At 47.4% G+C, this 27,444-nt stretch overlaps 1 protein-coding gene across 1 annotated transcript; it reads left to right on the forward strand.

Moving 5' to 3' along the window:
* LOC128880943 (homeobox protein B-H2-like) lies at positions 1-27,444 on the forward strand. Its single transcript, XM_054131534.1, has 3 exons — positions 1-1,755; positions 13,674-13,896; positions 23,873-27,444. The coding sequence occupies exons 1-3, from the start codon at positions 1,308-1,310 to the stop codon at positions 24,771-24,773; spliced, it is 1,572 nt and encodes a 523-aa protein (XP_053987509.1). The 5' UTR covers positions 1-1,307; the 3' UTR covers positions 24,774-27,444.

The raw sequence follows: 27,444 nt of genomic DNA on the forward strand, positions 1-27,444 counted from the left end.
CAGTCGAGGCAACCCGATGCACACGCACGCCTCGCCACAGAGAACGCTCTCGACGAACGACGCAAGCTATCGCTCCTGCGGATCGAGATTTCGAAATTTCCCGCGAGTTTGGGGCCCCGCGGCCCACCGTGGATCGGTCAGATCGTCCAGCGAGTCCGGTCGCGGTTCCTGTCGATCGCAGATCAGTTCCGGGTAGCTCGGAGAACGTCGCAGAGGACAGATTCGGAGCGAATCGGTTGTCAGTTTTTGGTAAACAGCTCGCTGGTGTACGCGCGATCCATCACGGGTGATCGCGAAAAACGGACTAAGTGAACTAACCAAGTTTGAAGCGTTCGTGTGGCAGTGTATCCGGATGAAAGATGGGAGACGTTCGGTGAGCGTCAGAGGCTTGGGACAGAGTTTGACAAACCGGTTCGACGACTGTCCGTTAATCGCAACACGATCGAGGCGATCGTAGCCGGTTTGGACGAATAACTCCGAAGATTCCGTGACGTTTTACGGACGGGATAGTTCTATCGAGAGTTCTCGTCAGCGAACGTCGGATAGGATTAGACACGATTGATTCGTGGTTGACGGTATGCAACGTGTGTAAATACGCGCGAAGAACTCTCGCAGGCTGCCAGGTGGAAACGGAGTGGCTGCCCGATTTGGATGAAATTTAATCAAGAGGTAATTAATAAATAAACGGTCGAGGAAAGGGAGGAAAAGGAAAGCGGAAATGGCCGGCGGACTGGGCTGTTACGAGCGGCAATTATGTTAAGTGGCCAATTAGCGATTAACCACGGAGACCAGCGGTGCGGCCCCTTAATTGCCGCTGAGAAGAAGGCGAAGAACCCGGGGGCGGGAGCAACAGCGGGAGAAGGCGAGGGTGCGGGGGTGGAGGTGGAGCAGCTAAGAGAACGGGAGGAAGCGCAAGGTGCATCGCAACCATCTCACGCGCCATTTGCTCGTGATTCTCGCTTCGAAATCGACCGCGAGATTCGGCGATCTGGCACCGACATCGTTCGGGACTAGCCCTGCGAGAAAAAGGGAGATCAAGGTAACCCGGAGACCCGCGAAGAGAGGACATTTTCACCTTGGAATGTTGGTAGCAAAGTCGAACAGACACGGCAGTGCACGAGAGGATAAATTCGGATACAGTGAAGTGTAGTTCCCTTCGTTCGAATCGGTGAAACGAGCTCCTTGACGAAGGCGACGCTGTCACTCTCGGCAAGATTCTGTCTCCCAGGTACAGGGCAAGTCCTGGGGTGGCGACTGAGGCACCCGCGGGTGCCCGTAGCCCGAAGGAACCACCTGCGTGCACCGTGATGACGGTCCATCATCATCAGAACCACCACGTGGCGGCTCTGAGCGGCGTCACCGTGGCTAACAACGGTCTGAACCTGAGTAGGATGTCCGGCCTCGAGGCGCACAGGTTAGAGAACATCGTCGAGAGGAACGGTGTCAGCGTCGAACGTCTGTCCAATGGCCTGGACGCCAGAAACAACAATCACAGCGGCAACAACGGTTTGGAGCGCGGCGATTCCTCGACCACTATGCCCCAGAGATCGCGATTCATGATCACCGACATCCTCGGCGGCGCGTCGAGCAAGATGCACCAGGCCGGCCTGCAGACTCAAGAATCGCCGGGGAGCCCACCGTCTACGCCCAAGGACCTCAGCGTCAGGCATCAGTCCAGGACGTCCTTGAACAACAGTAACCTCGACGAAGATAGCGACGCCAGTCATCACGACGGCGCATCAGTTACTTCTAATGGTAAGCGGTTCGATTACGTCCTTATCTCGATTTCGTTGCCTCAAAGGCATAGGCAAAGATTACCACGAACGAGTCGCGATTAGGTCTTTACCAGCGTATCGGCGCATGTAAGTAACGCGCGACGCTGGTTAATTGGGTGAGCAACGGAAAGGAGGGGGAGCGTCGTTAGGGTGGGGAAGAGAGGCGCGAAATTAATTTCGACGCACGGTTTGTTCACCTGGCCGATCTCGCGTGGACTTTCACGAAGGTGTCAAGGACATTTATGGGACGCGCCGTCCCGAACGAATATGTTCCTCTCGAAGGCTGGCCGTCGGTGGTCAGCGAACATGGAACGCGAAACGTGCCCACCAAGGCAATCAGATTTTCCCCGAGAGATAAAAGGCCCGGGGGTCCGGGCTTTCACCTTCCAGGGACTACCTCTGTCCCCGCATCGTTTCGAAGAGATTCTAATGGTCTCGACGCCTTAATTACGTTACCCTCGTTTGTTTCATTCAGCTCTCCTACCTGTCAATTATCCTCCGTTGCTCGACCTCCGGGGGCACCTGCTGCCAGCGCTCCATGACGATAAACACAGGAAATCGCGTAAATTCGTTGAATCTGTAGCTTGCAGTCCAGACCTCTTCGTCCCTTCTTCGTTCTGTAATAGATAGTAAAAGACAGTCGTAAACCGACACTTTTATTTTCATGTTCCATTTCATTGGGTTGTCTAGAAAGTTCGTGCCAATTTTTAAGAAAAATTTAAAGGCACATTTGAATTTTGTTATATATTTATTGAATTATTATTGAGTATTCATACCCTCTATATCTATTGAAGAAAGTCTAATTTAAATGATAGGCTTCATGTTTCCAAATCAATTTTCCATTATAAATATATACATGAATAAACTTCACTCACAGACTTCTTCAATAAATATAGAGGGTACGAATACTTACGGGACTGACTGTATGTACCATTTAGTTCCATAAATTTCACATGTTATTTGTTTTTAACCATTCCGATATATTCAGACCTGTACCACCTACCAAAAATCGGCAGGAATTTTACAGACAACCCAATGAGTACCCGCCTCTGTGCAGTCTTTGGTCCAACGTCTCTGCGTTTCCGTCAGAGATTTCCGTCTCTGTAATTGTTTAGTTAATAATTAGGTTCTCGTTCCCTCTTATTATCTATTCCCTTCTACCCTTTCACGCTAGTTCATGCTCGTTCTTGAGAAGAATCGTTCTCTTTTCATCCTTTTTCAAACCATTCATGGCGTTTGACCTGTTACCAGGCTTAGTTCACCTTTCCTTTAATTGACCGATGCTCCACGGCTGTTGACCCTTAACGACGCTGGCCACCGAGAGGCGTAATCGATCTCGTGATCGATTCAGCTTTCGAAATCTCATAGAACGCCGCAGCGATTCTAAGGACCCGGTGATATTCCGTTTTCGGTGCGTTCTCTGATTAAAGGCCTCCGCTTTTTTTTTGGGCTTAATGGAACCCAAGAAACGATTACGGTCCGGAGCTGACCGTTTCGACACTTCCGTCGATTATTTTTCACTCGTTCTCATTTATAGATACCTAGCGTTTTCTTGTTCCGTGGGACTCCAAGTCGCTTATTTACATGTAAGATCGTGTCGCTGTTTGCCCAAACAACGAACGGTATTCCTCGAGGGATCAACAGATATATCATAGAAGAATTCAGTTGAGAATAAAACGCTACCAACTCGTTTACGCATCAGGGAAATAGTACGTGCCGGCGCGATCAACGATCCATCGTATTTTCCTTGGGGACTAAGTTCATAAGCTTACACCGTAATCGCCTTATTTTCCGCAAAAACTGCATCGAGAACAATTACGCGCATGACTACGGCTACGTGATTAGAGCTAGGAACGCTAATACCGTATTTCGTCGTGAGAACCGGAGAGGCTGGTTCCCGTAAAAAGCCCAGGAATCCGTTGTCATCCTATTGTAAATAATATCATTCTAGAAGAAATCACGAATTCCTGACAATTCTCTGAGATATTGCGCTCTTGCATAAAGTAGCTTAATTTTTAGTTTCAATCTTGAATCTTCTCCAAAACACTTGGAATGTCCCCGAAGAGAAGGTACGGAAATTGCGAAACGATATCAACGGCGTGTTTCGATGATTTTCCCTCGATTGGACAACCTGCGTTGAACACCGTTATCAGTCGCGGTTAACCTCACGCGGCTAATCGTCGCTCGCGGCGTGGCGCGGCTCGGCGTCGTCTAAAGAATTAATGAAGGCCAATTAGAAGGAGTAACGCCGTTGTAATTGCCGGCGAACACGCTTTCCGGATGATTGAACCGACGATTATACACGATCCGTCCTTCCGATCTATCAACGCTCGCGACGCGGACATCGTTTCGTCGAGTATCTTTTCTCGACAGATCAAGTTTTTTCCCTAGTCGATATAACGCGATCCTATTACAAAATGTTACTTCTCGTAATTACTGCGCGCGGTTTATCTCCTGCGATTACTTCATTTCGCGATGAACACGTTTACAGCAGGGGAAGCGCTCGTTATTTATTGGTGTCGAGGGTGTTGATGTTCCTGTTATTCGTAAATTTGGCGTCGAAAGTGTTAAAATGAATATCGGAAATAAACGTGTGGTCTGACGCACAACTTCCCTACGATGGTCTTCGTAAAGGAATTCTTTTAATATCGGAAAAAGCATCATTATCAGCGTGCCATTATCTTTCATTCGCGAGTAATTTCGCGAGAGCGATTGTTGGGTCGCGCGCGAGTGCGCGCGCAGCCGTCGTCCACCATGCTTGTTCGATCCAATGAAGAATTAATGAAAGCCAATTAGGAAGAATATAACGCCGACGTTATTGCCGTCGGTTATGCTCGCCTGATAGCCTGACAGCCTATACCAGTCTGGACAATTTTCCACGTTCGGATCGCAGATTTTTACACGTTTCTTCGCTCTCAGGGGCACTAGTATGCGTGTGCGCAGCTACAGTACGGGTTTAACTAGGTATCTGAGTACCTAGTACGAAAACTGGTAGAAATATTCCTCGAAGCATTTATTTTCAACGTCCGCGCGAAATATTTATATCAGCCATTTAGCGTGATCGAAAAAGATTCCCAAATAGCAGCAGTTTTTCCACCCGAAAAGTCCCCCCTGAAGCGTATTCGACGATCGTCGACGTCGTTTTCCATGTCTGAATCGAAGAAGGCTTTTGACGAGTCGGGGAACGCTCGGAACAACCGAGGCCCGCCAAATAGAGACTTTTTCGGACGCGTGTACAAATCGTTTGTAATCCGCTTACGAAGCCAACATTCGCGCCGGGCCGCATTGTTGGCGTTTCGCGTTGGGGCCCGGAAGGTTTAGGGGCCCCAGTCAGTCAGTTTCACGCTCTTAGAGAGCCGATCCGACTTTTCGCGCGCGTCTAATCCAAGAACCGGAAATGATTGGCAACCGTTTAGATCTCGGCGCGGATTAGGAATTCTATGAGAGCCTCGTAGTCGCCGCAGCCGAGTCGAGACGAAAGGAGCGCGGGCTCGCAGCTCCCCTTTTTTCCCCTGCATGCTTGCACGCTCGCTCGGTGCAAGTACCTTGACAAACGGGTACCGGCTGTCAGCTTTCTGACGAGACTATCCGCCAAGGATTAATCCGTGCACCGTATAATCAAGCCCCGAGACGCGTCTTCGTGGCGACATCAAAGGGTATCGCGGAACTGAACACGCCTCGAACTCACCAAGCCGGAATCTCCGACAGAATCGAAGGTGGCGCGCAACAGTGGTCCCCGTCATTGACTTTGCGAATCTCATTTATCTCGGGAATCCTATATTTTGTCCACGCCACGTCGCAACTTCGATTTGCATACGTAATTCGGACGCTACATTGCGCATAACATCGACGGAGTCGACAAAAATTTGTTGCGTTACGCGGAACTCGAGCCATCGATCGTGTAGAATTTAATGATCCAAACAGTGATCCAATTAGGAGCTAACCACGGGCACTTGGGGATAAAGAAGGCGAGCACTTCGCGTCGTCGTGTAAAATACTCGAGCCGCTCAACAGGCACCTTGGTATTTTCTAATCGACACGTTTTTTTAGAGTCTACCTACACCGCAGACCATAACTACAGCATATTCTTAAACGTTTTGAACTTTGAGTCGGTATGAAACAAAATCGTATCAATTGATCCTATCAGAACCATCAAGACTGAATTCTTTTCATCTGAAAATATTATGTAGAATCGAAGAAGGGATGGTCAAATTAAAGTCGTAAAAAATGCTTTAGTGTCTAAATCCCTTATTTATATTGGTGGTATAGTTACGCAACAATTAAAAATCACTATTTCGAAAAACTCACGCACTCGAAAAACTGAAAAATAAAAAAAATATAGATTACCTTTTGAATATCCTAGCGTTCCATAGCGAGTCGAGTGGCTAGAAGTCGAGAACGTATCGACAGGCCGGGATTTCCTAAACATTTCTACGTCGAGCATTCTAACAACAGTCATCGCGCGCCGTCGTCGTTGGGATTCGCGCGGTTGGTTTTCAACGTTCTCTTTAACGAGATTCGCGATCGCAAATCCTCTTAACCGCTCCGTTCCAGCGTTGACAGTGCTGACCTCGCTTTGCGTTACCCTGAAAAAGGCAGCTTCTGCGTTGTTTATCGTGTCGAAGACTGTACGAGCAAACCGTAAAGTGGTCGACCGGACGATGCAACCTAGCAAGCGTATCATCCATGAGGAGTATAAATCGATGGAATCGAGTGACGCGGTTAAAGAATATCAGTTATCGTGACCGTGGATACAGGAACGACAGCCGCGTATTTCGAAAAGCGAACGAAAGGCTCGGTTCGCTCATTGTACGCGAATGTCCCGCAAAGTTAATCGGGTCAGGGTGTATTGTTTCCAACGACTGGCTCCGCGAGCGCTGGAATAATTAATCATGTACGCTTAATCTAAGATCACCCGCTTTGTAAACACCGGACGGTTTGCACGTGGTGGAAGTTAAGCGTACGATAATATACTCTGATTGTGTTCCCAGTAATGTTCGTTCGTTATTGTGGAAACTATGTGATCTAACGGCCATTTTCCGCACAACAGGTTTATTTGCAAGCCGCGGAGCGACAAAAGGGAATAAACCCGGCCTGCATTCTCAGGGTCGCGCGACAGTCTCTAATTGCTCTCGTTGGTTGATCAATTTTCAAAATTCAATGCACGGTTTACCGTTTACAACTTGCGCGTTTAATCCCCTCCGAATCTTTACTGTTCCGCGTCGAAACAGAATAGATTCAGTTCTTCCGCTCGACCTTATCTTTAAGTTATTTGGTAAAGTGTCGACGACCTGGGGGACCTGTGATCCGGGCCTATAGAGGGTTAACCCTTTGCACTCGAGGGGCGACTTAAAAGCGACACTATTTGTATATTGTAGATTTTGTTGAATCTCGAACTGTTCGTAACGATATTGGTTCATTGATAGGTTCCTAAACTAGTACACTTTGAAGCACTAGTAAAATATTTTATTTCCACGACTCTCGAATCATGTTAGAAGAAGGTTTAGTCGTCCAAATCTTTAGCTCCCTGTAATTAAACTGTTGTCGTGTATAAAGGGTTAAATAAAAAGAAAATACAAAAAATAAAAAGTCTACTCCCAACTGGCTGATTTTTCGCAGCGAAAAAAAGAAACCATTCCTTCTCTACCTTCGTTTGTCAAAATTCTCTTCCACGCAATAACGGTCAATGCAGCCGCAATTAACACGCGAGCAGGGTCACGAACGCAGACCACCCACACGATACGGTTACCCGTGTGTACGACTCCGGCCACGTAATGAAGGGTTGTGGACACGTGTACGCGAACCCCCTGGAGCAACGTTGACGATTGCTGGAAGGCCACTTGGCGAGTCGCTAACACGAGTTTCGCGTGACCAAGTCGGCCTTGATGCCAGAGGGACCAAGTTCCGGTGTTGCTGGAACAGCTGCTGGGAGTTGTCTATGCGATGCCGCATCGCGACGACATAGCTTCGATCGCTGGATCCAACTTTGTCTTCCAAAGAAAAGCCTCGAGACACGGTGGTCACATTCTAACAGACCTTCGCGAGGCGACAGATGGCTAGGTCGCGTGCGTTGCGAACCTCGTCCAATGGAATCAGCATACTTTAGAGAACGGACCTCTTCGGTTCCTAATAGTACATTCCGCATGCTTATCCTGCTAACGTTGCTTATTAACCCCTCGAGGTGTGTGCAATTGAAATGATATGCTGTCTCGTCAGCGTACACAAAGCGAATGAAGTATTATCCCACGAGCCTTTTAGAGACTATCTGAACTTTGATTACATCGCAGGATTTAAATTAAGATAATCGTTGTTTTCATTATCGCCGTTGTAGTTTGATAGATTTTAACCAGTGGAACGGCAACTAATTTTTATAATAATAAAATCGCGAATTCTATTCGAAAGCCCTTTATCGGTTTTCTAGTCGCCGAGACATAAGATTTGTTAATGCACGAGGCAATCCGATTTGAAGTTGGAGCGAGTCTCGACCACTTCCCGAGACGGCCACTCGCAATTAGGGTAAGCTGCTCGTCGTTGGATTTCGTTCCCCTCGCCATTCTGTGTCCCCGTTTCGCTCTCCGTCTTTGTTCCAGACCTTTTCACCGTCGACAAACCACTGAAAAATGTCTGCGCGCGGAATTCGATCCCGAACGGTGCGATTTCTGCTGGATTTCGCGTAAAATGAAAATATTCGCGGTCGGTGGAACCGTTGCGAGGCTTGTACTGTGTCTTGACTAATTACCAAGGAACGATCGCAGGGCGCAGTAGTCTTATTCTTATTCACCGGCCACGCGGAATGCACCCATGAAATTCGAGAAACGCGCTCGTTATGCACCCCGCGAAACCTTAGGTTCGCATAATTCGATCTGACAGTAACTCCCGATTGCGTTTTTCCCTATAATGTTTCCACGCAGCAACAGATCACTGTACAGGCCGACACTCGACACCTCCCTGTCCGTATTCCACCAACGACATCCTTAAAAGCTGGCTTTACCGCTGATGAAATTATTCTCGAGCGATACACCGTTCGCGAACATATTCTATTATCTGTCTTTTTACTTTTATTTACATTACAAAATTATGTCGTTCCGAATTCCATCCTTCCTTTTCAGAGCGGTGGCGAGAGAATTAATGTTTGGAGCTGCCTCCTTATTGCAGCACACCCCACATATAGAATCTCGAATATCCTCTTAAAGTATTGACTTGTAATACACGACCTACTGGACGCTAATTTGACACCACCGTCACCGTAGTTTGTTTTTGAAATTCTCGCTGGCAGTTTGTCTCCCCCGGGGTGACTGCAAATAGAGTGGGCAGGCAATAAAGCGTTACCCCTATAACATTATCCCCGGTGTTCTCTACCCCAAAGGTGGCGACACGGTAATACAATACAGAAGAGGGGTCAGATTCTACCCCCGTCGTCGCCCTTGTACACAATACGAGAGGGTGCGTACACAGCGAGCTATGAAAGGATAGCGTACGACACGGGGGAGCCAAGCGAGAAAGTGTGACTGGAATTGGAAAAGCTAAATTCCGCAACGTCCTTCTAATTTCAACACATTTTTCATACGCGAGACGTTCTTTCGTTCGTTGAGGCGTGTCGCAACACTTGGAATGAACTGTCTATCGAATCTGTATACTATTGGATCGAGAGAATTGTTCGTCTCCGAGTTGGCTCGATTATTCAAAGAGTTATTGCTACCTGTAAGATGGCCAGCGTGTCTGATCAGTAACAGTATAATCTACTGGGCCGTACCATAGGACGACGGTATTCCTACGGTAGAACTAAGTAGATTATGCTGTTACCGATCAGACTCGCTAGTCCACTTCTCATCTCTGCTTAGTTCCTACGTGTATGCAAGGTGGGCCGTTTAACCGGAAGCACCTAATTATCCTCGTTGAACATAGGTGTATAAAAAAAACTGTATGAGCTGAAGTAATCGCATCTGGAAGAATAAATTTCATTTTTTTTTTCGACAGCTTCAACCCATCGATATTACTTTAACGGTACACTTTTCATCGGATAAATCAAGTCGAGGGAAAAAACCAACTCAGCGGTATTTATCTCCGCTGTATCATCCTGTTATTCTCTGGAAAAAGTACAGAATACGAGACGATATTGCGCCAGCAGTCGGCGCAGTCGAGAGTTAACCGGACAGCTCGTAAAACTGTTGATAATAAAAGTTTGGCAAACAGTTGCCCAGCGTTGCTTTACGACCTGAAACGGAGAGAGATGGGTTCGAAAGAAGCACGGGAATCGGCACGGAAGAAAGGGGCGGGTTGGAAACGGGGGTCGCAAAAGGGTGGAAAGTCCGTGTCGGTTCCTCCATTGTGCGCCGGTAGTCGCGATTTTATTTGCTTATTGCTTTATTTCGTCGCGAGTGTGCCGCGGCAAACTAGTCCGCGCAGGTGTGCGATTTTACCCGCAAAGCTGGCGCAATGCCGTTACCATTCACGGAATGTAAATGTAAAACCGCACGTAACAATCTGCAATAAAAAGCGCGACGCAGGAGGCTGCGATCGCCGCTTTCGATGGGAACGGGCACGAAGCGTCTAGGAGGATTTCCCGGTTTGGTATATTTCTATGTGATTACTTTTCTCTTAGAATCGATGGTTAAATTAACTCGTAAACATCGGGTGGACATAAACTCACAGGACTTGGACACTTTTAATAAACATTTAACCATTTGCGTTTCTATCTCCAGTAGGGCTCGAAAAAAGAATATACCGAAATCAGAAAATTTGGACCGCAACGGGTTAACTGACTGATCCAAGAGTGAAAAGTTTTTGAAAGTACAGTCTCTTACATTCAAACACTTTCCTAGTGGCAGATACGTTCTTATCTGCGAGTGCAGCACTCCAACGATCTCGAACGTATCCTGATTTAATCGAAGTTAGAGAGACGTTGAAAACACGCAGTTGAATCTACCACGACGCAATTTATCCCCGGTATAGTTGTTAAGCTGTAATCGGCAAACCATCTCGCAGGTGTCGCGTTTCGCTGTAGAACAGGGAGCGTTTTGCGTGAACCCGACCAAAGACGATACCTGTTGGTGACGTAGACGACCATGCTGGCACTAATTGCAACGGCGAATAATTGCTCGATAAACATCCTGTTAATCTCACTTTTACGTTCTATACATTGTATCGCGTCGGTGCCCGCAGCACGCGAGCCCCCGTTCTCTCTCTCTCTCTCTCTCTCTCTCTCTCTCTCTCTCTCTCTCTCTCACACGTTCTCTTTCGCTCCCCGTTCGTCGCTACGCGAAACACGACAATTTCCATCGTGGAATACACGCCGTGCATCCGGTGCGACGTATTTCTGACGTTCACTGTAACAATTGCTCGTACGAAAACTAATTAAAGTAACGCAACTTGTCGCATAATCACCGAACGTTGGACGGTGGATTCGTTGAAAATCCGAATTACGAACACCAACGCGATGTAAACGCGCGCACCGTCGTTTATACTTTCCACTGACCAATTTTTCCGGAGAAACTCGCGTCGCAGGAACGATGAAGTTCGGCTAGGGCGCGCATATGTCGCATAGGCAACGCCAAGATATACGATGTTTGTTCAAAACTCTCGGCGTACCGCGGAAAAAGTGGACGGAAACTCGTAGCATCGGGCAATGGAAACAGGTGGCGAAGTCGGAAGAATACTGTCGGCTAGAGACAGAAGAAAAATAACTAAGTATACGGTTCGGAATTCTTCCGGAATTACTCAGTCTCGAGGCAGGAAGAACTTGGTCGATGCACTCGAAGAATTCTCGTTGCTGGTCATATACGAGTGATCACCGATACGACAAAGAGGGAATACGATAATCCGAGTTAAGATCTTTTCGTTTTCGTTGCAAGTGGTCATTAGTTCGATGGCAATCGGTACGCCCGGCAGAAAACGTTTTCCCGCAGCACCTTTGAGAGCATCGGCTCCCATTACCCGACCATGGCAAAGTGAAACGTACAAAGCGAGGAACAGACTCGTAAAGACATGCGAGCACACGGATAAAGCTTCGAAGAAGTACCTACGTGCCGTGGGAGTAAGCGGTGGAAGAAACGTAGAAAAGGTGCTTTTCCACGGAAGGAAGAGGAAAGCGAAGAAGACGAGAGCAGACGACTCTGTTTCGCAATGGTTCTCCGGTTACTTCAAACTCTCTGCGGGTGGGGGGTGCCAGGGAGGTGAAAAAGTTTCAGTCCAACGTCTTGGAAGTGTCTAAAAAAGAGAACTACGTCGGTTGAGACCCAGAGCTCTAAGTGTATCACATAGTAAATTTAGTTTTTCACCCTCCGTTCCCACCGCGCCCCCGCACCCTCTCCCACTCCGGCATCCGCGCCCTCTTCCCCACCCCTCTCGTGATTCGACCTCCAGTCGAGTCGGCGGTATCTACGATGGAATTCCCCCTCGTTGCCTTTCCTGAGGGATCGTCGGCCATCTTTGCCAACATGGCGGACCAGTTCTGGATCCGTTCGAGCGAATCTGGCCGATCAAACGGAGGCTAAGAGCCGCGCTTTCGTTCGAGTTAACTCAATCCACTGGTTCTCTGCTATCCCTCTCCCCTTCTCTCTTCGGCTATCTCTGTACGCTACCCCCCGACCGCTGACCCTCTTTCTCGCTCCCTCGTCTTTCCGTGTCTTGTCCCTTACCGCATCCCTCCAGTCTCTTTCCTCCGCGCCACCCACGACCGTTCCAATCGATGAGCTCGCGACAACGGCTCTTTAGATACTTTTAGAAGCCCGCAGAGCGGCTGTCGAGGGGGTTGGTCGCCTGATCGGTCCCCTGACGGGTCGACTACCCCCTAGCCTGCCCGAGGAATCTTGGAATTTTTCGTCGAGAGGGATACCGTCTCTGATCCGAGTCCTAATTCGTTTAGATTTTTATTCCAAACTTTCCTTTCGATCGTACGACTAGGGGATGGAACCTCCATCTGCGCCACGCGCAAAGGAACAGCGTTAACGAGATTCCATCGAGACGAATCGTGGACAGGAGCCGTGTTAGAGCGATCTGGATCGGATTTAATCCGAAGAGAATGCGTGTGCGCGCGTCAGTTGGCGAAGAAGCGCAAGTTGCCGACGCCTCGATCGGGTGTGATCGGTTTTCACGGGAAATCCCACCCTTTTCGTAGGTGGCGGCGAGCCGGGGAGATAATTCGCGGCGTCTCGCCGCGGCTGCGTGGTCCAATCGGCGCGATACCAACCAATGGGCTCTCAGCTGCGCGCACCACGACAGAGAACAAAAGGATCTCTGTCGATGGAGAGGCGGCAGCGATCACCACGCGGCGACCAGCAAAAACCGGAGCGTACCGCGCGCATCGATTACTTCCCCCGCGGGTACGCGATAAACCCTCTCTCTCCCGACGGATTTCGTCCGCAAAGCTTCCCGTCGCCAAGGAATCTCCGTATTTACCATCGCCACAGGCATTTGTAGACCTCCTACCAATGCACAGTCTGTCAACTAATGGACATAAGTCTCGGTGCTATCGTTTGTTAGGAGTCGATGAAAGTTAGAGCTAGGGTCGATTAGGACTACGCAAGAACCGCGACTAGTTAAATTTAACCCTTTGCACTCGAAGCCTTTTTTTCTGGAATCTACCAGCAACTTGAGATGCTTTCTTAGCATTCTATTGTCACGAATGCTAAGCTTAGATTAACTTCGCAAATGTAGCTAGTTTGGGATTTGAAAATCAGGTCACCTTTACCTTACCGACAATCATTTTATTGACACTTCGATTAAACTTCAGCAACCGTTGTCGTTGATTGATTTGCTGAAGACGTGGCTGAGAGTCGCCTCTCGAGCGCAAAAGGTTAAAGGAATGTTCGGATGGATGAAATATTATGCAGCGCAGTAATCAAACGACGGTACGTTTGATTTTCAACGAGACTTAAGCGAATGTTGACGGGTTTTCAGGAGGCAAGGAGGACGACCCGAAGAGTTCCTCGTCCAGCACGCTGAGCTCGGCGCAGAGTAAGAAGCAACGAAAGGCGCGGACGGCTTTCACTGATCATCAGCTCCAGACCCTCGAGAAAAGTTTCGAGCGACACAAGTATCTGAGCGTGCAGGACAGGATGGAGCTGGCTGCAAAGCTGCAATTGACCGACACCCAGGTCAAGACGTGGTACCAGAATAGAAGGTAGGATACAAACACATAAAAATCATGATATCCTTTGCGAAAAACGTCCATCCACAGTGTCATTGTTCAGTGAGATACGAGCCGTTCATTGCATAAATCGATTGACTCCATAAAACATTGTTTTTTAAAATTCTCTTTATAATATAAATTCAAATAAGTATTGTAGAATGCATAAATACAGGTGTAGCTTTCATGTTACGGTATATAAAATTAACAAGAAAGAATAGCCAAAAAGTAATCGTCAGTAATATTACAATGTTTATGTGACTGGAGGAGTTAATTGATTTGTGCAGTAAACGGATTATATATCCGAGGATGATCGAGACAAAATTTTAAAGCTTGAAAATCATTCGTTAGTGCTTCCGATTACCTGTTTTCTAGCGTTTGTCCACGTTAAACTTTGCAAGGGATCATTTAATTGTATTAACCGAACACGGTGGACCTAATTTCATTTTTCGAGCCGTGAGAAGCTCGTCGCACAAAGAATAGCGCGAATCACTCTTCCACGATGCATAGCCGAGCGGTAGTAGATGGGAAGGGCTGAATAGACAACGGTGAATCGACTTTGTAAACGGTCGTAAAGCGAGATAAGAAGCCAGGGAAGAAGAGGATCGATCGTTCGACATTTTCGTTACTTTGTGCCTGTCAATAGGGGATGCTCGTCATCGCGGTGCCCCCGAACGAGAGGCGTAGCAGAGCAGGCGATCTTTCGTGACCGAGCGTATCGAATTCGTAAATGGAAATCGCGGCGGGCAACAAAGGCGCTGTTTATGTGGTTAAACGCAAGGATCACAGGCCTTTCGAATTCTCGCTCGAACATCTCGAGAGTCATGTGCCTCTTTTGCTCGACCGCGCGCGGACAGGGGTAATCGCAGTAGCGTGAACGATCCTTTAAAAAACCAAACACCGCTGGATCTTTCGCTTTTTACCGGGATCGGTTCGATTATTTCACGAAAACCGAAGTTCCCGGTTTTCTTGCAAACGAAAACGAACTCGGCCATCCGTTCTACATTGCTCAAAGGAATTTCACGCAAATTTGTTGTACGTGCGAGCTGTTCCACGCCATTAGTTTTGTCAGGAAAATATATTGTACCTTGTATAAAATTGAAAGGCTGGAGGCACTTTTTTTTGTTCTATAGTTGTTTGGATATTTTTGTTAGCTTTGTCCTGTGTTAATCGCTTCTGTAATACAAGCACGGTGTATTCAAAGAGATTCTTTTTTCTTGATTAAGAAAAAACAAAGAAAAAGTTCATAGCTTTAAGAATTCTGGAGTTATAACTTAATTCCTAAAAACAGTTTTGCGAATGTAGAAAAATGATGACTCAACCCCCACTCGACACTACGTATGAATATTGTTCAAATCACTGACATCGAGCGACTAAGGTGATCTAAATGATTTAGACAAGGGAAATCGGAGGCAGACTGCAGAATCGATTTTAGGATCCTCAGCGGCGCTCTTTCTACTCAAAAGGTTTCCACTTTCCACCGAGTCATTCGGTGGCGCCTGCTATTTCGTCCTGACGATAACTCGTGGTCCTCCTATCTTTCCTCGATCATCACGCCCGTTAGTCACGGGAAAATTCTAAAATCGTCTTCCAAAAACGTTTCGCCATGCTCGATCGCGGGAAACGAGGAGCTTTGGGTAATGTTTCGTGAGAAATATTTCTCACGAGACCCTATAGCGTGTAACGAAGCATCTTCAACGAAAGAAGTAGAATTTCTGATCAAAAGCTTATTGAATTACATTAAATCCGAGGCTGCTTGCATGTTAATTCGTAGACATTGAAATAACCTTTGGACGACGGGTCCGTCGGCCCCGTCTGTGTTCTAGACTTGTCCAAAATGTAAATTTCAAAAGAATATTTAAGCAGCTGGAAAAGTCCAGTACAACAGCCTCTGCTTTTTTTGTTCTCTTTCGGTTTTTCCATCCTTTGCAAAGCTTCACTCTTAACCCTTTGGACTCCGAATTTTCGGATTTCAGTACATTTTTGTGGAGCCTCATTCGACATAGGATCTCAAAGGGTTAAAATTTACGTGTAATCTTTCTATTGTTTACAAATCATCGAGGCAAGTACTCGGAATCCCCGTAAAACTCTAGTCACGAGCAATTGCATGTGTTGCTCTTGGGTTCTATATTACTGGTGAACTCTACGCCAACAAGAGGACGAACCCCAGTTCAAAAGGGGATGTTCGATTAGAAGTCAGCCTCAAAGGATAATCGGGAAGAAATTCGTTTTCTACGATGAAATTCCGATTTGTTCTCGTGATTTTCCTCCCCGCTAATTTCCACCTCGACGGCCCGCAGCAGTGTTCGAGGGGGTGATTAGCGGAGGAACAACCACGTGTTGTGACTCCGCGACTTCTTGTATGGTTTAGGTCGAACAAGCGGCCCGGTCGAGTCAAAGAAAGCGAATCGTTAACGAGGATCTCGGGGGGCTCGTGATGCGCCACGTATGGCGGCGAACGAAACGGAGTGAGACGAAGGGGGCAGACCGTGGACTCTAAAACCGTGCCATTAGACTGTCAATTACGAACCAAGCGAACGGCGTAATGACAGACGCCGACACTGTCAGCGATCGCAACAATCGACCTGGACTACCTGCGTTTCGGTGCCCGTTCTATTTTCCAAAGTCTAACCGCAAGCCAGGCGTCTGTCATTTCACGTTTTCGTGGCTTCTTGTATCTTGCGCTTTTTAATTCGGGAATTTTGTCATCGGGGGCTTTCATTGCGAGGTGTAAAATATAATTATAATAGCCGGCAAAGCTTAAGCTGGAATACGCTAAGAAGTAACTAAGTGTTTACCGTTGGAGGAAAGAACTCGTTGAGTAAATAGTTGAATGCAATTGTAGAATTTCAAAAGCTGGGCGTACAGGGTGGAAATGGACGTTGGACAGTGAATACATGATTCGTTCTTTGCAAAGGGTCGATTTTTGTTCAGAAGTGTATTAATTAGAGTAGAATGAAGGGACACCGTTGAAGAGGTACGCGTGCCATGATTATCGTCGGTTTGGATGAAAGAATGAGAGGTCGCTAAAAGGGCGCAAAAACCCGGGAAAATTAGTGACGCTTCTGTCGGTCGACTTCTTAAGTGCCCGCTTAAAGTTTTGTTGCTCCGTACGCCTTGCCGCGGTGACTCGGCGCTTTTTCGCGGAGGCTAGGCGCCGACCACACCTCGGGCGCCACGACGACGGATTTCGTGTCTCTTTTTCACGGTGGAGCCATCGCCTACGAACGACGCCAATCGTCTCGAATGATATCAAGCTCGTGTCGTTGATTCTTCCTTTTCCAAACGTGCATCGCGAGCATCTGATCTTATCGACGAGCGTTAGCTTGAGTTTATTTAAATGCGTAACTGTCGCTTCGGTTATTGCACTGAATCCACACATCACATTGCAATTATTTCTATTCTTCTTGACATTACTTTGTCTTATATAACTCCTTAATTTAGGATCAGTTATTGTAACTCTGTACGTTACATTTACATTACTCTTGTCTTTAGTATATGTCTGGTTGGGGCCCCCTGGCCCTCTCATACCTCAGGTGCCTCGGGGTCACTAAGACCGTACTGTAGCTGCAGATTCGCATGCAACAGCCCTTGAGGACATTTTATCGATCATGGTCTCTTTAAACATCAATGATCAACCAGTGACACCAGGGTTGGAGAACCTTCTGACATTTCAAAATATATTCAATTCTAGAACGAGGCCACGAAGAACGACATGAAATCGACGAGCTAGAGTCAGCGAAACGAACAGGTCGCCCGTAACGCATACTCGACTGGTACTTAGGCCGCTCTTGAATCGTTTATGTAGGATAAGCGTTTAAGATGCCTGGTTTTACGCTGATTTTCTTTGGCAAACGTGTTTTTCGCAAAATCGATCGAAGCCGCCGGGGTCTAAATTGCTCCGCCGCGGCATGACGCGGTTTGGATTGGTTTGGCTCGAGTTGGCCGGCGCAATAAACGATACGCTCGTCGGTTTTTCTGGCTGCGTGCCACGCATACACGACGAGTCGGTTATTTAGAAGTCATTAGGGCTGGTTGCATTACTAGCACGGCGCGAGTACCGTCCCTACTTATCAGCTAATTATGTGGACGGCCATGAGTCAGAGGGATCCGCGAACAACGTCCATACACGCGCATACGCTGATGGTTCACGCTTTCGGTCTTTAACGTCGCATTCGAAAAGCCGCATTCTAATGAAACGCAAACGCGCGAGTCGCGCTGCTCGTTTGGGTAATTCGCAACGCGCATGGAGGCTTATCCCCCTTCGGGCACCGTGGATTTATGCTTTCCGCGCTGGATTTATCGCCACCGACCGACCGCGGAAGCCGTAGTTATGCAATTAGTTTGAATCGCGACCTTAACCCCATCTCCTGATTCCATTCTCTTTTGTCGCGACAGCTTCTGTTCTCTTTGAATCGTGTCAAACGATGGTAAAGATGAATCGATAGTGATCGTTTTATAATACAGGCTCGGGCGGAATTCAGTAAAAATAATGTATATTACATTAACCTGTTGTAGAATACAGGATAACCAAAGTATATACAATTATTTGCATAGTTGAACAAACTCCATAATCGATTTTCTCAAAAACCAAGTCGCGAATGAAAGAATGTTACATAGACTCACATCCTGCTCGGGTGTACTACGAATTCCGCCGGACCTTGTATAAAAACCCATGATATTTAATGTTTCGTATTAATTTCGACGCGAAATGTAAGCAGCTTAAACAAAATTATTCAAACGTACGATAATCCAAGTGCAATGCACCTTGTACGCGAGTCCGGAAAGATGTAAGAGTTATTTTCACGGCTGGCTTCCATCGTCTGATTATTCCTCGATTTATCGTGCTTTTCGCTTTGTTCTCGATATTTCAGCCACATCTGTATCGTTAATTACGGACGTAATTGCTCAACGATATTCCGAGCGCGCACGGGTCGCGCTCGAAGAGAAAGCGGCTACCTGGTAAATATAGCAATTACACGAAGCGCTGAATCGAAGTCTGTTTCGAGGAATCGTAAACGCGAGCAAGCGCCTCCGTGGCGATTTGTTAATTAGAGACGCGCGCGGTAAAAACATTTCCATTGAAACAGTAAATTAGGTGCAAATCTTTCCGCGCCGCCGGTGAAAGAAACGCGAAGAGAAATGCAGGAAAGAAGCAGCCGCGTTTTTTTTTCCTCCCTCTCCCCTTTGTTGGTGTAGCTGCAAGGCGCCGTAACACGTCGTGGCGACATCACTAACACGTCGTGATACATCGCAATCGTGAGAATCCCAGCTCCGTTGTTCCTTCGAGGCTTCTCGACGCCAGCCGGAAGAACGCGCAGAGCTTCCCACGCCTCCGGTAAAACCGCTTTATAACGGATCGTCTTGATTTCTCGGCTAGTCAAACGCGCTCGTTTCGAGCGCAATCTTTTCCCTCGGCGTTCCCCCTTGGCGTGATCGGGGGGGAAAAATTTGTGTCACGAAACCCCTGCGCCTCGGTCGACGGTGATTTCGTGTACGATTTCAAGTACACGCCGTCGAGGAATTTCGCGAATAGCTAGAAAAACGAGGCTAATCGACTGCCCGACGATAACCCGAGGGCTAGCCTGGATTAACGATGTATTTGCATGCGCATTTGACGGTCTATACGTGCCCTACAATATTCTAAGTAGCGTGGTAATGGCACCCGAGAAAGCGCGCTACGGAGAACTCCATCGCCATTTTTCTGGATTGTAACCTGCCACGTGATTTCTCAAGCCTCTTCGACTTCGCACACTCAACTTTTTCATCGAAATTGAAATCGTTCAGTGTTGTATATACGCCGTGGCGATTACGTTTATCCCATTTATCGATCGTGGCTCCCTGCACATTTTGAGGAATTTTCGCCATTTTTCAGAATTGTAACCTGCCACGTTGATTTCTCAAACCTCCTCGACTTCGCACACTCAACTTTGTAATCGAGGTTGGAATTGTTTAGTGCTGTATAAACGCCATGGCGATTACGTGTATCGAATTTTTCGATAGTAGCTCCCTGCACGTTTTGAATAATGTTTGTTGTCTTTGTTTCTCTTTTATACTACTGTATGCATGCTACAGCTGTATTCGATAGGACGGAACACGCTCCTAATATTAATGATATGACGCACGGTGAACAGAATTGATACAGACAGTCTGCGCAAACGCGCGCACGCACACGCGCACGCGGATATACATTTCGAGGAACATGTGTTCCGTAGTCAGTCAAGCAGGTAATAATTTAAAAATATGTCGCCCTATTCTCCGCTCCTTTCTCTGTTCGTCGCCATTATTATCGCAAACCGAGCCGACAGCTTGGATGCATTAGTGTCGCGCAGGCTTGTAACCGCAAAACCACCGACCAGTCCCAACCACTATTATAAATGCATTAACTCTCCCCCTCGGTTCTGTTCTCCACCTTTCAACCACGCATCGGTGGCGTAACTTTTTATCCATCGTTGATTTAACTAAACTCTTTCCTCGACTCGCGCTCTTAAATGCTCGACATACCTTTCTTCGTAAAAAAGCCGACGATAATTCGGTCGAATCAACCCTTCCGGTCCTGTGGATGGGTTCACGCATCTTCGGAAGTGGGCTTGACCGTGTTTGAGTTGTAGACAATTATTATGTGAAAGGCAAGGTAAAGTTCAATACCATTCTCGACCGCTAACATGAATTCACTTACTTCAAATTCTGTTCCTGGTTATGACCAAATTCTGAAAGTATTTTTATTTTGTACACTTCATATTTTCAACAGTGATTTTCAACAGTATTAATAAATATTTTCGTGCGTGTCACTTTCTTAGATTCAAATTTTGTAGGGTGCACTCTTTTGTAGATTTGCGTACGAATATTTATAGGACTGACTGTAAGAGCAACTCTGAGAAAATTAATATAAAATTCATCATTTATTATATTCTTTCAGCTCATACAATTGATTTTTTCAATTCCTACTCAAAAGACTGTGCTACACTCCGCAGTGTAGGGTAGCGCAGGTAGTAAAGTAGGGGAAGTGCGTCTAATTTGGACCTCTAAAAAGGTTAATTTTCCGTTGACCTCAATCACCGAAGTCTTCGATCGTCGACCTTTCCCAGAGTCATCGGGTGAACTTTTCATCGACCGATCCCCTTTCCTTCGTTCGCGAAAAGTTGACGATCGTTAAGCCCGATGGAAGCTATCGTTACACTTTCTTAACACTTTCCCCCTTCCCAGCCATCCTCTCTTCACCCTTCGTTGTTGTATTCGAGCAAGATCGAGGCAGCCACCGGGGGACCTCTCGAGAACGATAAATCAATGATTCTTGCTCTTTCCGTAGCCACTTCCGACCCTCGCGCGCGCACTCTCTCCCTCTCGCGATTATTCAATGCCGATACAAAGAGCTGGCACGGCAATTAAGGGTGTTTTAGAGTGGCTGCACTCGAAAATGACCGACCACCCCTAGTCGACGGTGGGGGTATTATAAAACATTACTCATCATATAATCGTACGAGTGGTTTCCGTCCTTCGTCCTCTCTCCTTCTCGATTTCACCCCGTTGTCGCTCTTCCCGGTACACGATCCGTCTATTCTCGCTCGCTTGCGCCGCATCCTGTATCTCCTTTTCTCCAGCGTGCCAGTGGAAAAATGACAAATGATCGTGGCTCGATTCACAGAGCCCTGTTTAAAATTCATGAACGATTTTACTGCAACCCCCACCTTCCTATCGTCGACCGTCACAAAGGGCTGAGATCAGGGGCACATTGCGTGCGAGAGAGAAAGGGTGGCCCACATTTTCGATGATCCACGCCGTTGGCAGAGAAAGAGAGTCAAAGGTTGGCGTGTACTGACAGAGGAGGTGAGGGGCGAGGGGGGTCATCACCCCACGAAATATATTAATTGTCGAATTTTCCGTGCGAGCTGCATATCCGTTAGAGCCGCTTTGTCCGTTGCCAGCCGCGGATCTTCTGATTATTAATTACCCTGACAACGAACTTCGCCAACCCCCTTTTCACCCTCCCCGTTGGTTCGCCATTCCGTGAAATTCGCGGCCTCGTTTCGAACAGGTATACCTATTTATTTCTTTTTTTTGTGCGTTTTGTTTTTTAATTTTTATCTCGCACTGCCGGTTTTTATGGAAAAACGTAACGAATGTCCTCGCGGTGGACGATGCTCGTTAATTACAGCCTCGAATCCCGCGGACGAGTCAAATGGTCGGCTTTTAATCGAGAGAGGAGCAGCGACGAGCTGATATATCGTCGGGGTTAATCGCGACGTTCGACGGTGGCGGTCGACAGGCCCGGTTAGCCGAAATTTTATTGACAATTTCCCCCCGAAACGCGTCCACTCGGATTTTTCTAATTATCAGTCGGTAATTACCGCGAGCGAATCGACCGATCGATCGGCCGATTACCGAGGCAAGGGTCCGTATTAAACGGGGATCGATTATGCGTATAACCACCGCTAATTACACGAAGCCCGCGCTCCGTTGAAATTATTTTTCGTCGATCAAGGTTTCCTCTTTTTAAATGGATCCGTATCGCTTTGGGCAGTTCGTTAACCTACCTCGTTCCCAGGGGCGGGTTCGGCCACTCAAGCATCTCGTGCGGAAAAACTACCCTACTTTTCTGTGTTTTACATCGCGCACTAATTATTGTCGAAAACGTCGGTCGCGAGTCTCGCGTCCATTTATTATAAACCATAACTCAACAGGGTAATACGATACAATTAATAATTGTTAATTATTATAATTATAATTCCCGGACAATTCAGATGTGTTAACAGTCGGAATCTGACAGTTTGTGACAGTTTCATCTGCAACTGTGTTTCCTAAGCATTGCTCCTGACGCCACTCGACAGATGCCTCAGGGTGCCTTCGTACTTCCACAACATTATATAAATTCTTTTCCGTAAAGTTTAAAAAATCAAGAGTATTCCTGCACGGGTTGCACGGCCGCAATGCCGGCTCTACTCGTCGCCAGACACTAAACCATACCGTTGCATTTACGCTGGCAACAAACGCGTAATGCGCTGTAATTCGAGCGAAAGAGCTAAATCACCACGTGTCGCATCGGACACGAGACTGTAATTTTCCTCTCCGCTCTTCGATAAGTACACGCGATGCAACGAGTTGCGTAATTGATCTAATTGGAATACTGCTATCTTCCTGCGAATCTTCGAGACGCGTTCTTTCCGTTTGACTGGCATTTGCATAAAGAAACGATTCGCGTCTATTTCGGAATTTCTTGTTGGCAACTTGCACACCGACACAACCAGTGTAACAAAGAAATTGGAAGATCGAACAGATCGCTCGTTGTTTTTTTTTTCCCTCTCGGTGAATTTACGCCTCTCCATTTGGCTCAGCCGTCTAGGCATCGGTCGATATCGAACCCTGAAACGATATATCGCTGGCGCGTCTAAGGGCGCCTTCTTTGCGTTCCCAGGTGCGGCGCAGGAACTCGCGCGCGTGGCATGATACGCGATGATTAGGCAGTGAAACTGTACGGGCTATTTGTTAGTATAATAAGCCCCCCCTCCCCTCCCCTGACAGCGTGGCCAACGTAACCACTTGCCGGCACGCCACTCCGTTTTAGCGTAATTGTCCCAGATCGAGATTTACATACGCGAACGGAGATCGGGGGGGTGGGGTCCGGTGACGATCACAGAGAAGGGGCTGACGAGGGAAGGACTGAGAGAAGCTAAAGAAAATTGCGAGGCTTTAAAGCCCTAAACGTCGTTGAATTTTTATGGTTCGAACAATGCCCGGAAATATCCAACATTTAAAGGGGTACGCGCAGGTGGCACAGACGGTATTAACAAATTTTTGCCCAAGATATAAATACGTATGCACTCGAGTTTTCACTGAAACGATACTATTTTATACTGTGTAATTCTTAAGAGTGGTGTCACGATATCTAGATTTATTATACATTTTTACAAATCGTTTCATCGAGCGAGGGGAAATCGCGCGACTAACGAGTCCCTTTCTACTCTGTTTGCAGAACGAAGTGGAAAAGACAGACGATGACGACCTACGAGATTTTGGCGCAGAGTAATTTGACGGTGGCGACGTATCAGCAGCTCTACGAGAGCGGCGCGGCAGCCGTCCAACCGCACCCCGCAACAGGACGATACTGGCCGTATCCTAGTGCACACGCGATACCAACCAACGGGCTGTTTTACCAGCAAGCGTCGGCGGCCGTGACCCTGCAGAAGCCGCTTCCTTACAGACTGTTCCCGCCGACGATGATTCTGGCGGGACCCAGCAACCCTCTAGGATCCCTCACGGCGAGCTCCAGCTTGTCGAATCTCAGCAACTACTACAGAGACAGTCCCGAGATAACCGACGTCAGGGACAGAGAAAGCATAGAGAGATCCGTCAGGCAGAGGGACAGAAGCAAAAGTCCCGTGCCGACGGACAGGTCGCCGCTGCGAAAGGAGGAGAGACTTTACGCGCCCGCGATGGTCCAAGCAGGGTCGAACATCACCCTCGGAACGCTCACCGCGAGCTCCAGCCTCTCCAACTTGAGCACGTATTACAGAGACAGTCCCGAAGTGGCAGACGGACGGGAAAGAGAGAACGCGAACAGGGCGCCGAGGCAGAGGGATCGAAGCAAGAGTCCCGTCTTCGGGGAGAGATCGCCTATGCGCAAGGACGACAGACTTTATCTGCCCACGATGCTCCAAGCGGGCCCGAGCAACACCATCGGCTCGCTGACGTCGAATTTGGCCAGCTATTACAGAGACAGCCCCGACACGATCGAGGGAAGGGAGAGGGAAAATCTGAGGGCGATCAGGCAGCGAGACAGGAGCAACAGTCGCGACGGATCCCCGATACGGAGGGAGGACAGCCCTCAGAGCATAAGGGCGGACAGCGACGAGGAGAGCATACACGACATCTAGGACACGATGGCTCAGGGAAGCTTCGATGCGCCGGAGGAATCGTTCGGACGATACAACGTCGCGATCGACGGGGATCGATCGGTTTCGGACGACGATTGCTGCGAGTGATTCGTCGGATGTTGGAACGTGCGGTGCATCGGTTGCGATCGAGCAAAGATGAACCGAAGAGAGGGACGTTTTTGACACCGGAAGCTTTCCTAATGGAGCAGGTACCCAATGTCCATTGGCGTCGAGATCAAAGACCCAATCAGCTAGGTGATTCGGTAACCAAAGTATGGTGGCTCAACGTTGGCAGCAAAGATTCGCTTCCCTTGAGCAATACTCCCAAGCTACCGTGAACGTAGGGTCCTATGTTGGAGTCCCTCTTCAAACCAGGTCCAAGGGAGAATCTCTGCAAGTGCTTGACGGGTCGAAGTTTGAGCTGCGCGAGACTGAGCGCAATGATACAAAAATGACAGAATACGTGGGACTTTCTGTATAACTAACGAGTGGAGCAGACATCGTGTGGTTAACCAAAGTTCGCGATTCGTTTAGCTAATCAACGATTGATATGGTGAAATAATTATTCGTACTCGATGCAACGGTTACCTCGATAAACAGGGTGTTCAATAAAAACCATTCAATATTTATGTGGTATATAGAACACACTGTACAGAGTAAAGAAGCTTTAGTAAACGTATGTCGTTTCTGAGATATAAACATTTTTGTTTGCTAGTATCACGATTGACTTACTTGTCAAGTGGCGACAGTAGATTTTATTCAAAATCAGTCGGTTGAAATCAGTTGTAATTCTCAAAAGAATCCACCAAGCTTGTCAAACAATTTGATAGAAATGTGGAATTTTCGAGAGAGTTCGCAACTCTGGAAAAAGATGCCAAGCATGCGTAGAAATGGAAGGTGGACACGTGGAAAATTTGTAAGCATCGAAAATTCAGTAGTAAGTCAATTACGATAATAACAAACAAAAATGTTTATATCTCAGAAACGGTTGACCTTCCGACCTACGTATGTTTACTAAAGCTTTTTTACTCGATACAATGTGTCCTACATACCATATAAATATCGAATATTATTTTTTCTAACACCCTGTAGAGGAACGCCAAGTAATCCTGTTGCTTCTACAGTGTCGTCGGGAATCGAACTCGAACAGACCTCGTGCCGATCAGAATCGTCGACGACACCGACTGGCGATCGTGCGTCTGCAAGGAGAATTCGTCGAACGAAATGCAGCGGTAGCCGGGTAAAGTATTCCAACGCTGTAAATAAAAACGGTTCGTTCGTCCGCGAAAGGGGCAGATAAATCACAGGTTACAGAGCCGGCTAGACCCGCCATCGAGGACGTTTATAGTCGCGCCAGGAAGCGAGCCAATCGCGCACGAACGCGAATCTACAATTAATATGACATTAGAGGGGACCTGCCTGCGGGGGAAGAAATCTGAAATGACACGAAATTACACGCGCTCGCTCGGCAAAAAAGGTTGGAAAAGAAGAGACAGAGGGGGAGACACTCCAGCCCCGGAAGAGGAGGGAGGACAGCGGAACGGGAAGGGAGACTCGAAGTATTCAAATAACCGAGAGGTTCTTCGCGTTCCGCGGCGAAACCGACACTTTGCTTGCCGCTCGCCACGACGATGAAAAAAATGTAATTGGTTAATTAAGAACGACGCGACGATTTCGCGTATTACGATTTCAATACACCGGTTTGTAAATACGATTTCCACTCGATACGCGCGATTTGCCGCGACGTCGACGATTTCGCGTTCTAAACGAGGAATATGTAAATAGCCGCGCGCGAATAGGTCGCGCGTTACTTGTCCGGCCAGCCTCCGTGGGTTTTCAAATTGCAGTAATTAGAGGCAAACGTACTCATCGTAAATTTTTTGTGATTCTGGACAATAGAAACTACTCGAGAGTATAATTTATTTCCCACCTGAAATATTTGTTTATACAAAATTACTGATTGAGATTGACGACATCGATTCATTTCGCTTCGTGGGAAAGCATTTGTCAAGATGAGAAATAACGATCTGTGACACTTTCCAACTTTCCCCAGATTTTCTTTTCCATTAATTTCCACAAAATGGAGTATTTACTTCGCGTTACTGCATTTATGAGTCGATTTCTTACCATTCGGAGAGTCTGACCCGTGTACGCGCGTTTACAGGCTGCGACGATCCTAAGGCGCGAGCCTAAGCCAACCGCGATAACGAGAAATTTCCAAGTATTTGCCAGAATCCAGTATACGTAGAGGAACGCGGGGAACGTGTTCGAACGGTTCGATCGTCTCGATGTTTCGGGATATCGTATCCCATTTCCGTTTTGTTCGCGTGACTTTGCAAGGACATTTTCGTTGCCCGTTCGGTGGGATGAATGATCGAGATCGATGGTGCGGACACGGCTCTGCGCGTTCGGCGAAGAAATACCAGTATTATGAATATATAAATATTAGGCTGTACGACGGAAAATGCAAATGTTGCACGGCGAGAAAAAATGGGAAACGTTAGACGAGCGACGGGCGTTGTGAATCCGTCGTGACGCGGGATCGTGTCCCACGGTATCGTGCGACTTAACGTTAAGTAATGCAGCAACAAGTACACACATAGTATAAATCATGCTTTGTAAAATAATGTCTGTATAGCGAGAATTATTATATGGAAAATATATTATACTA

The sequence above is a fragment of the Hylaeus volcanicus genome, chromosome 8 (genome assembly GCF_026283585.1).
Source record: "Hylaeus volcanicus isolate JK05 chromosome 8, UHH_iyHylVolc1.0_haploid, whole genome shotgun sequence".
NCBI lineage: Eukaryota > Metazoa > Arthropoda > Insecta > Hymenoptera > Colletidae > Hylaeus > Hylaeus volcanicus.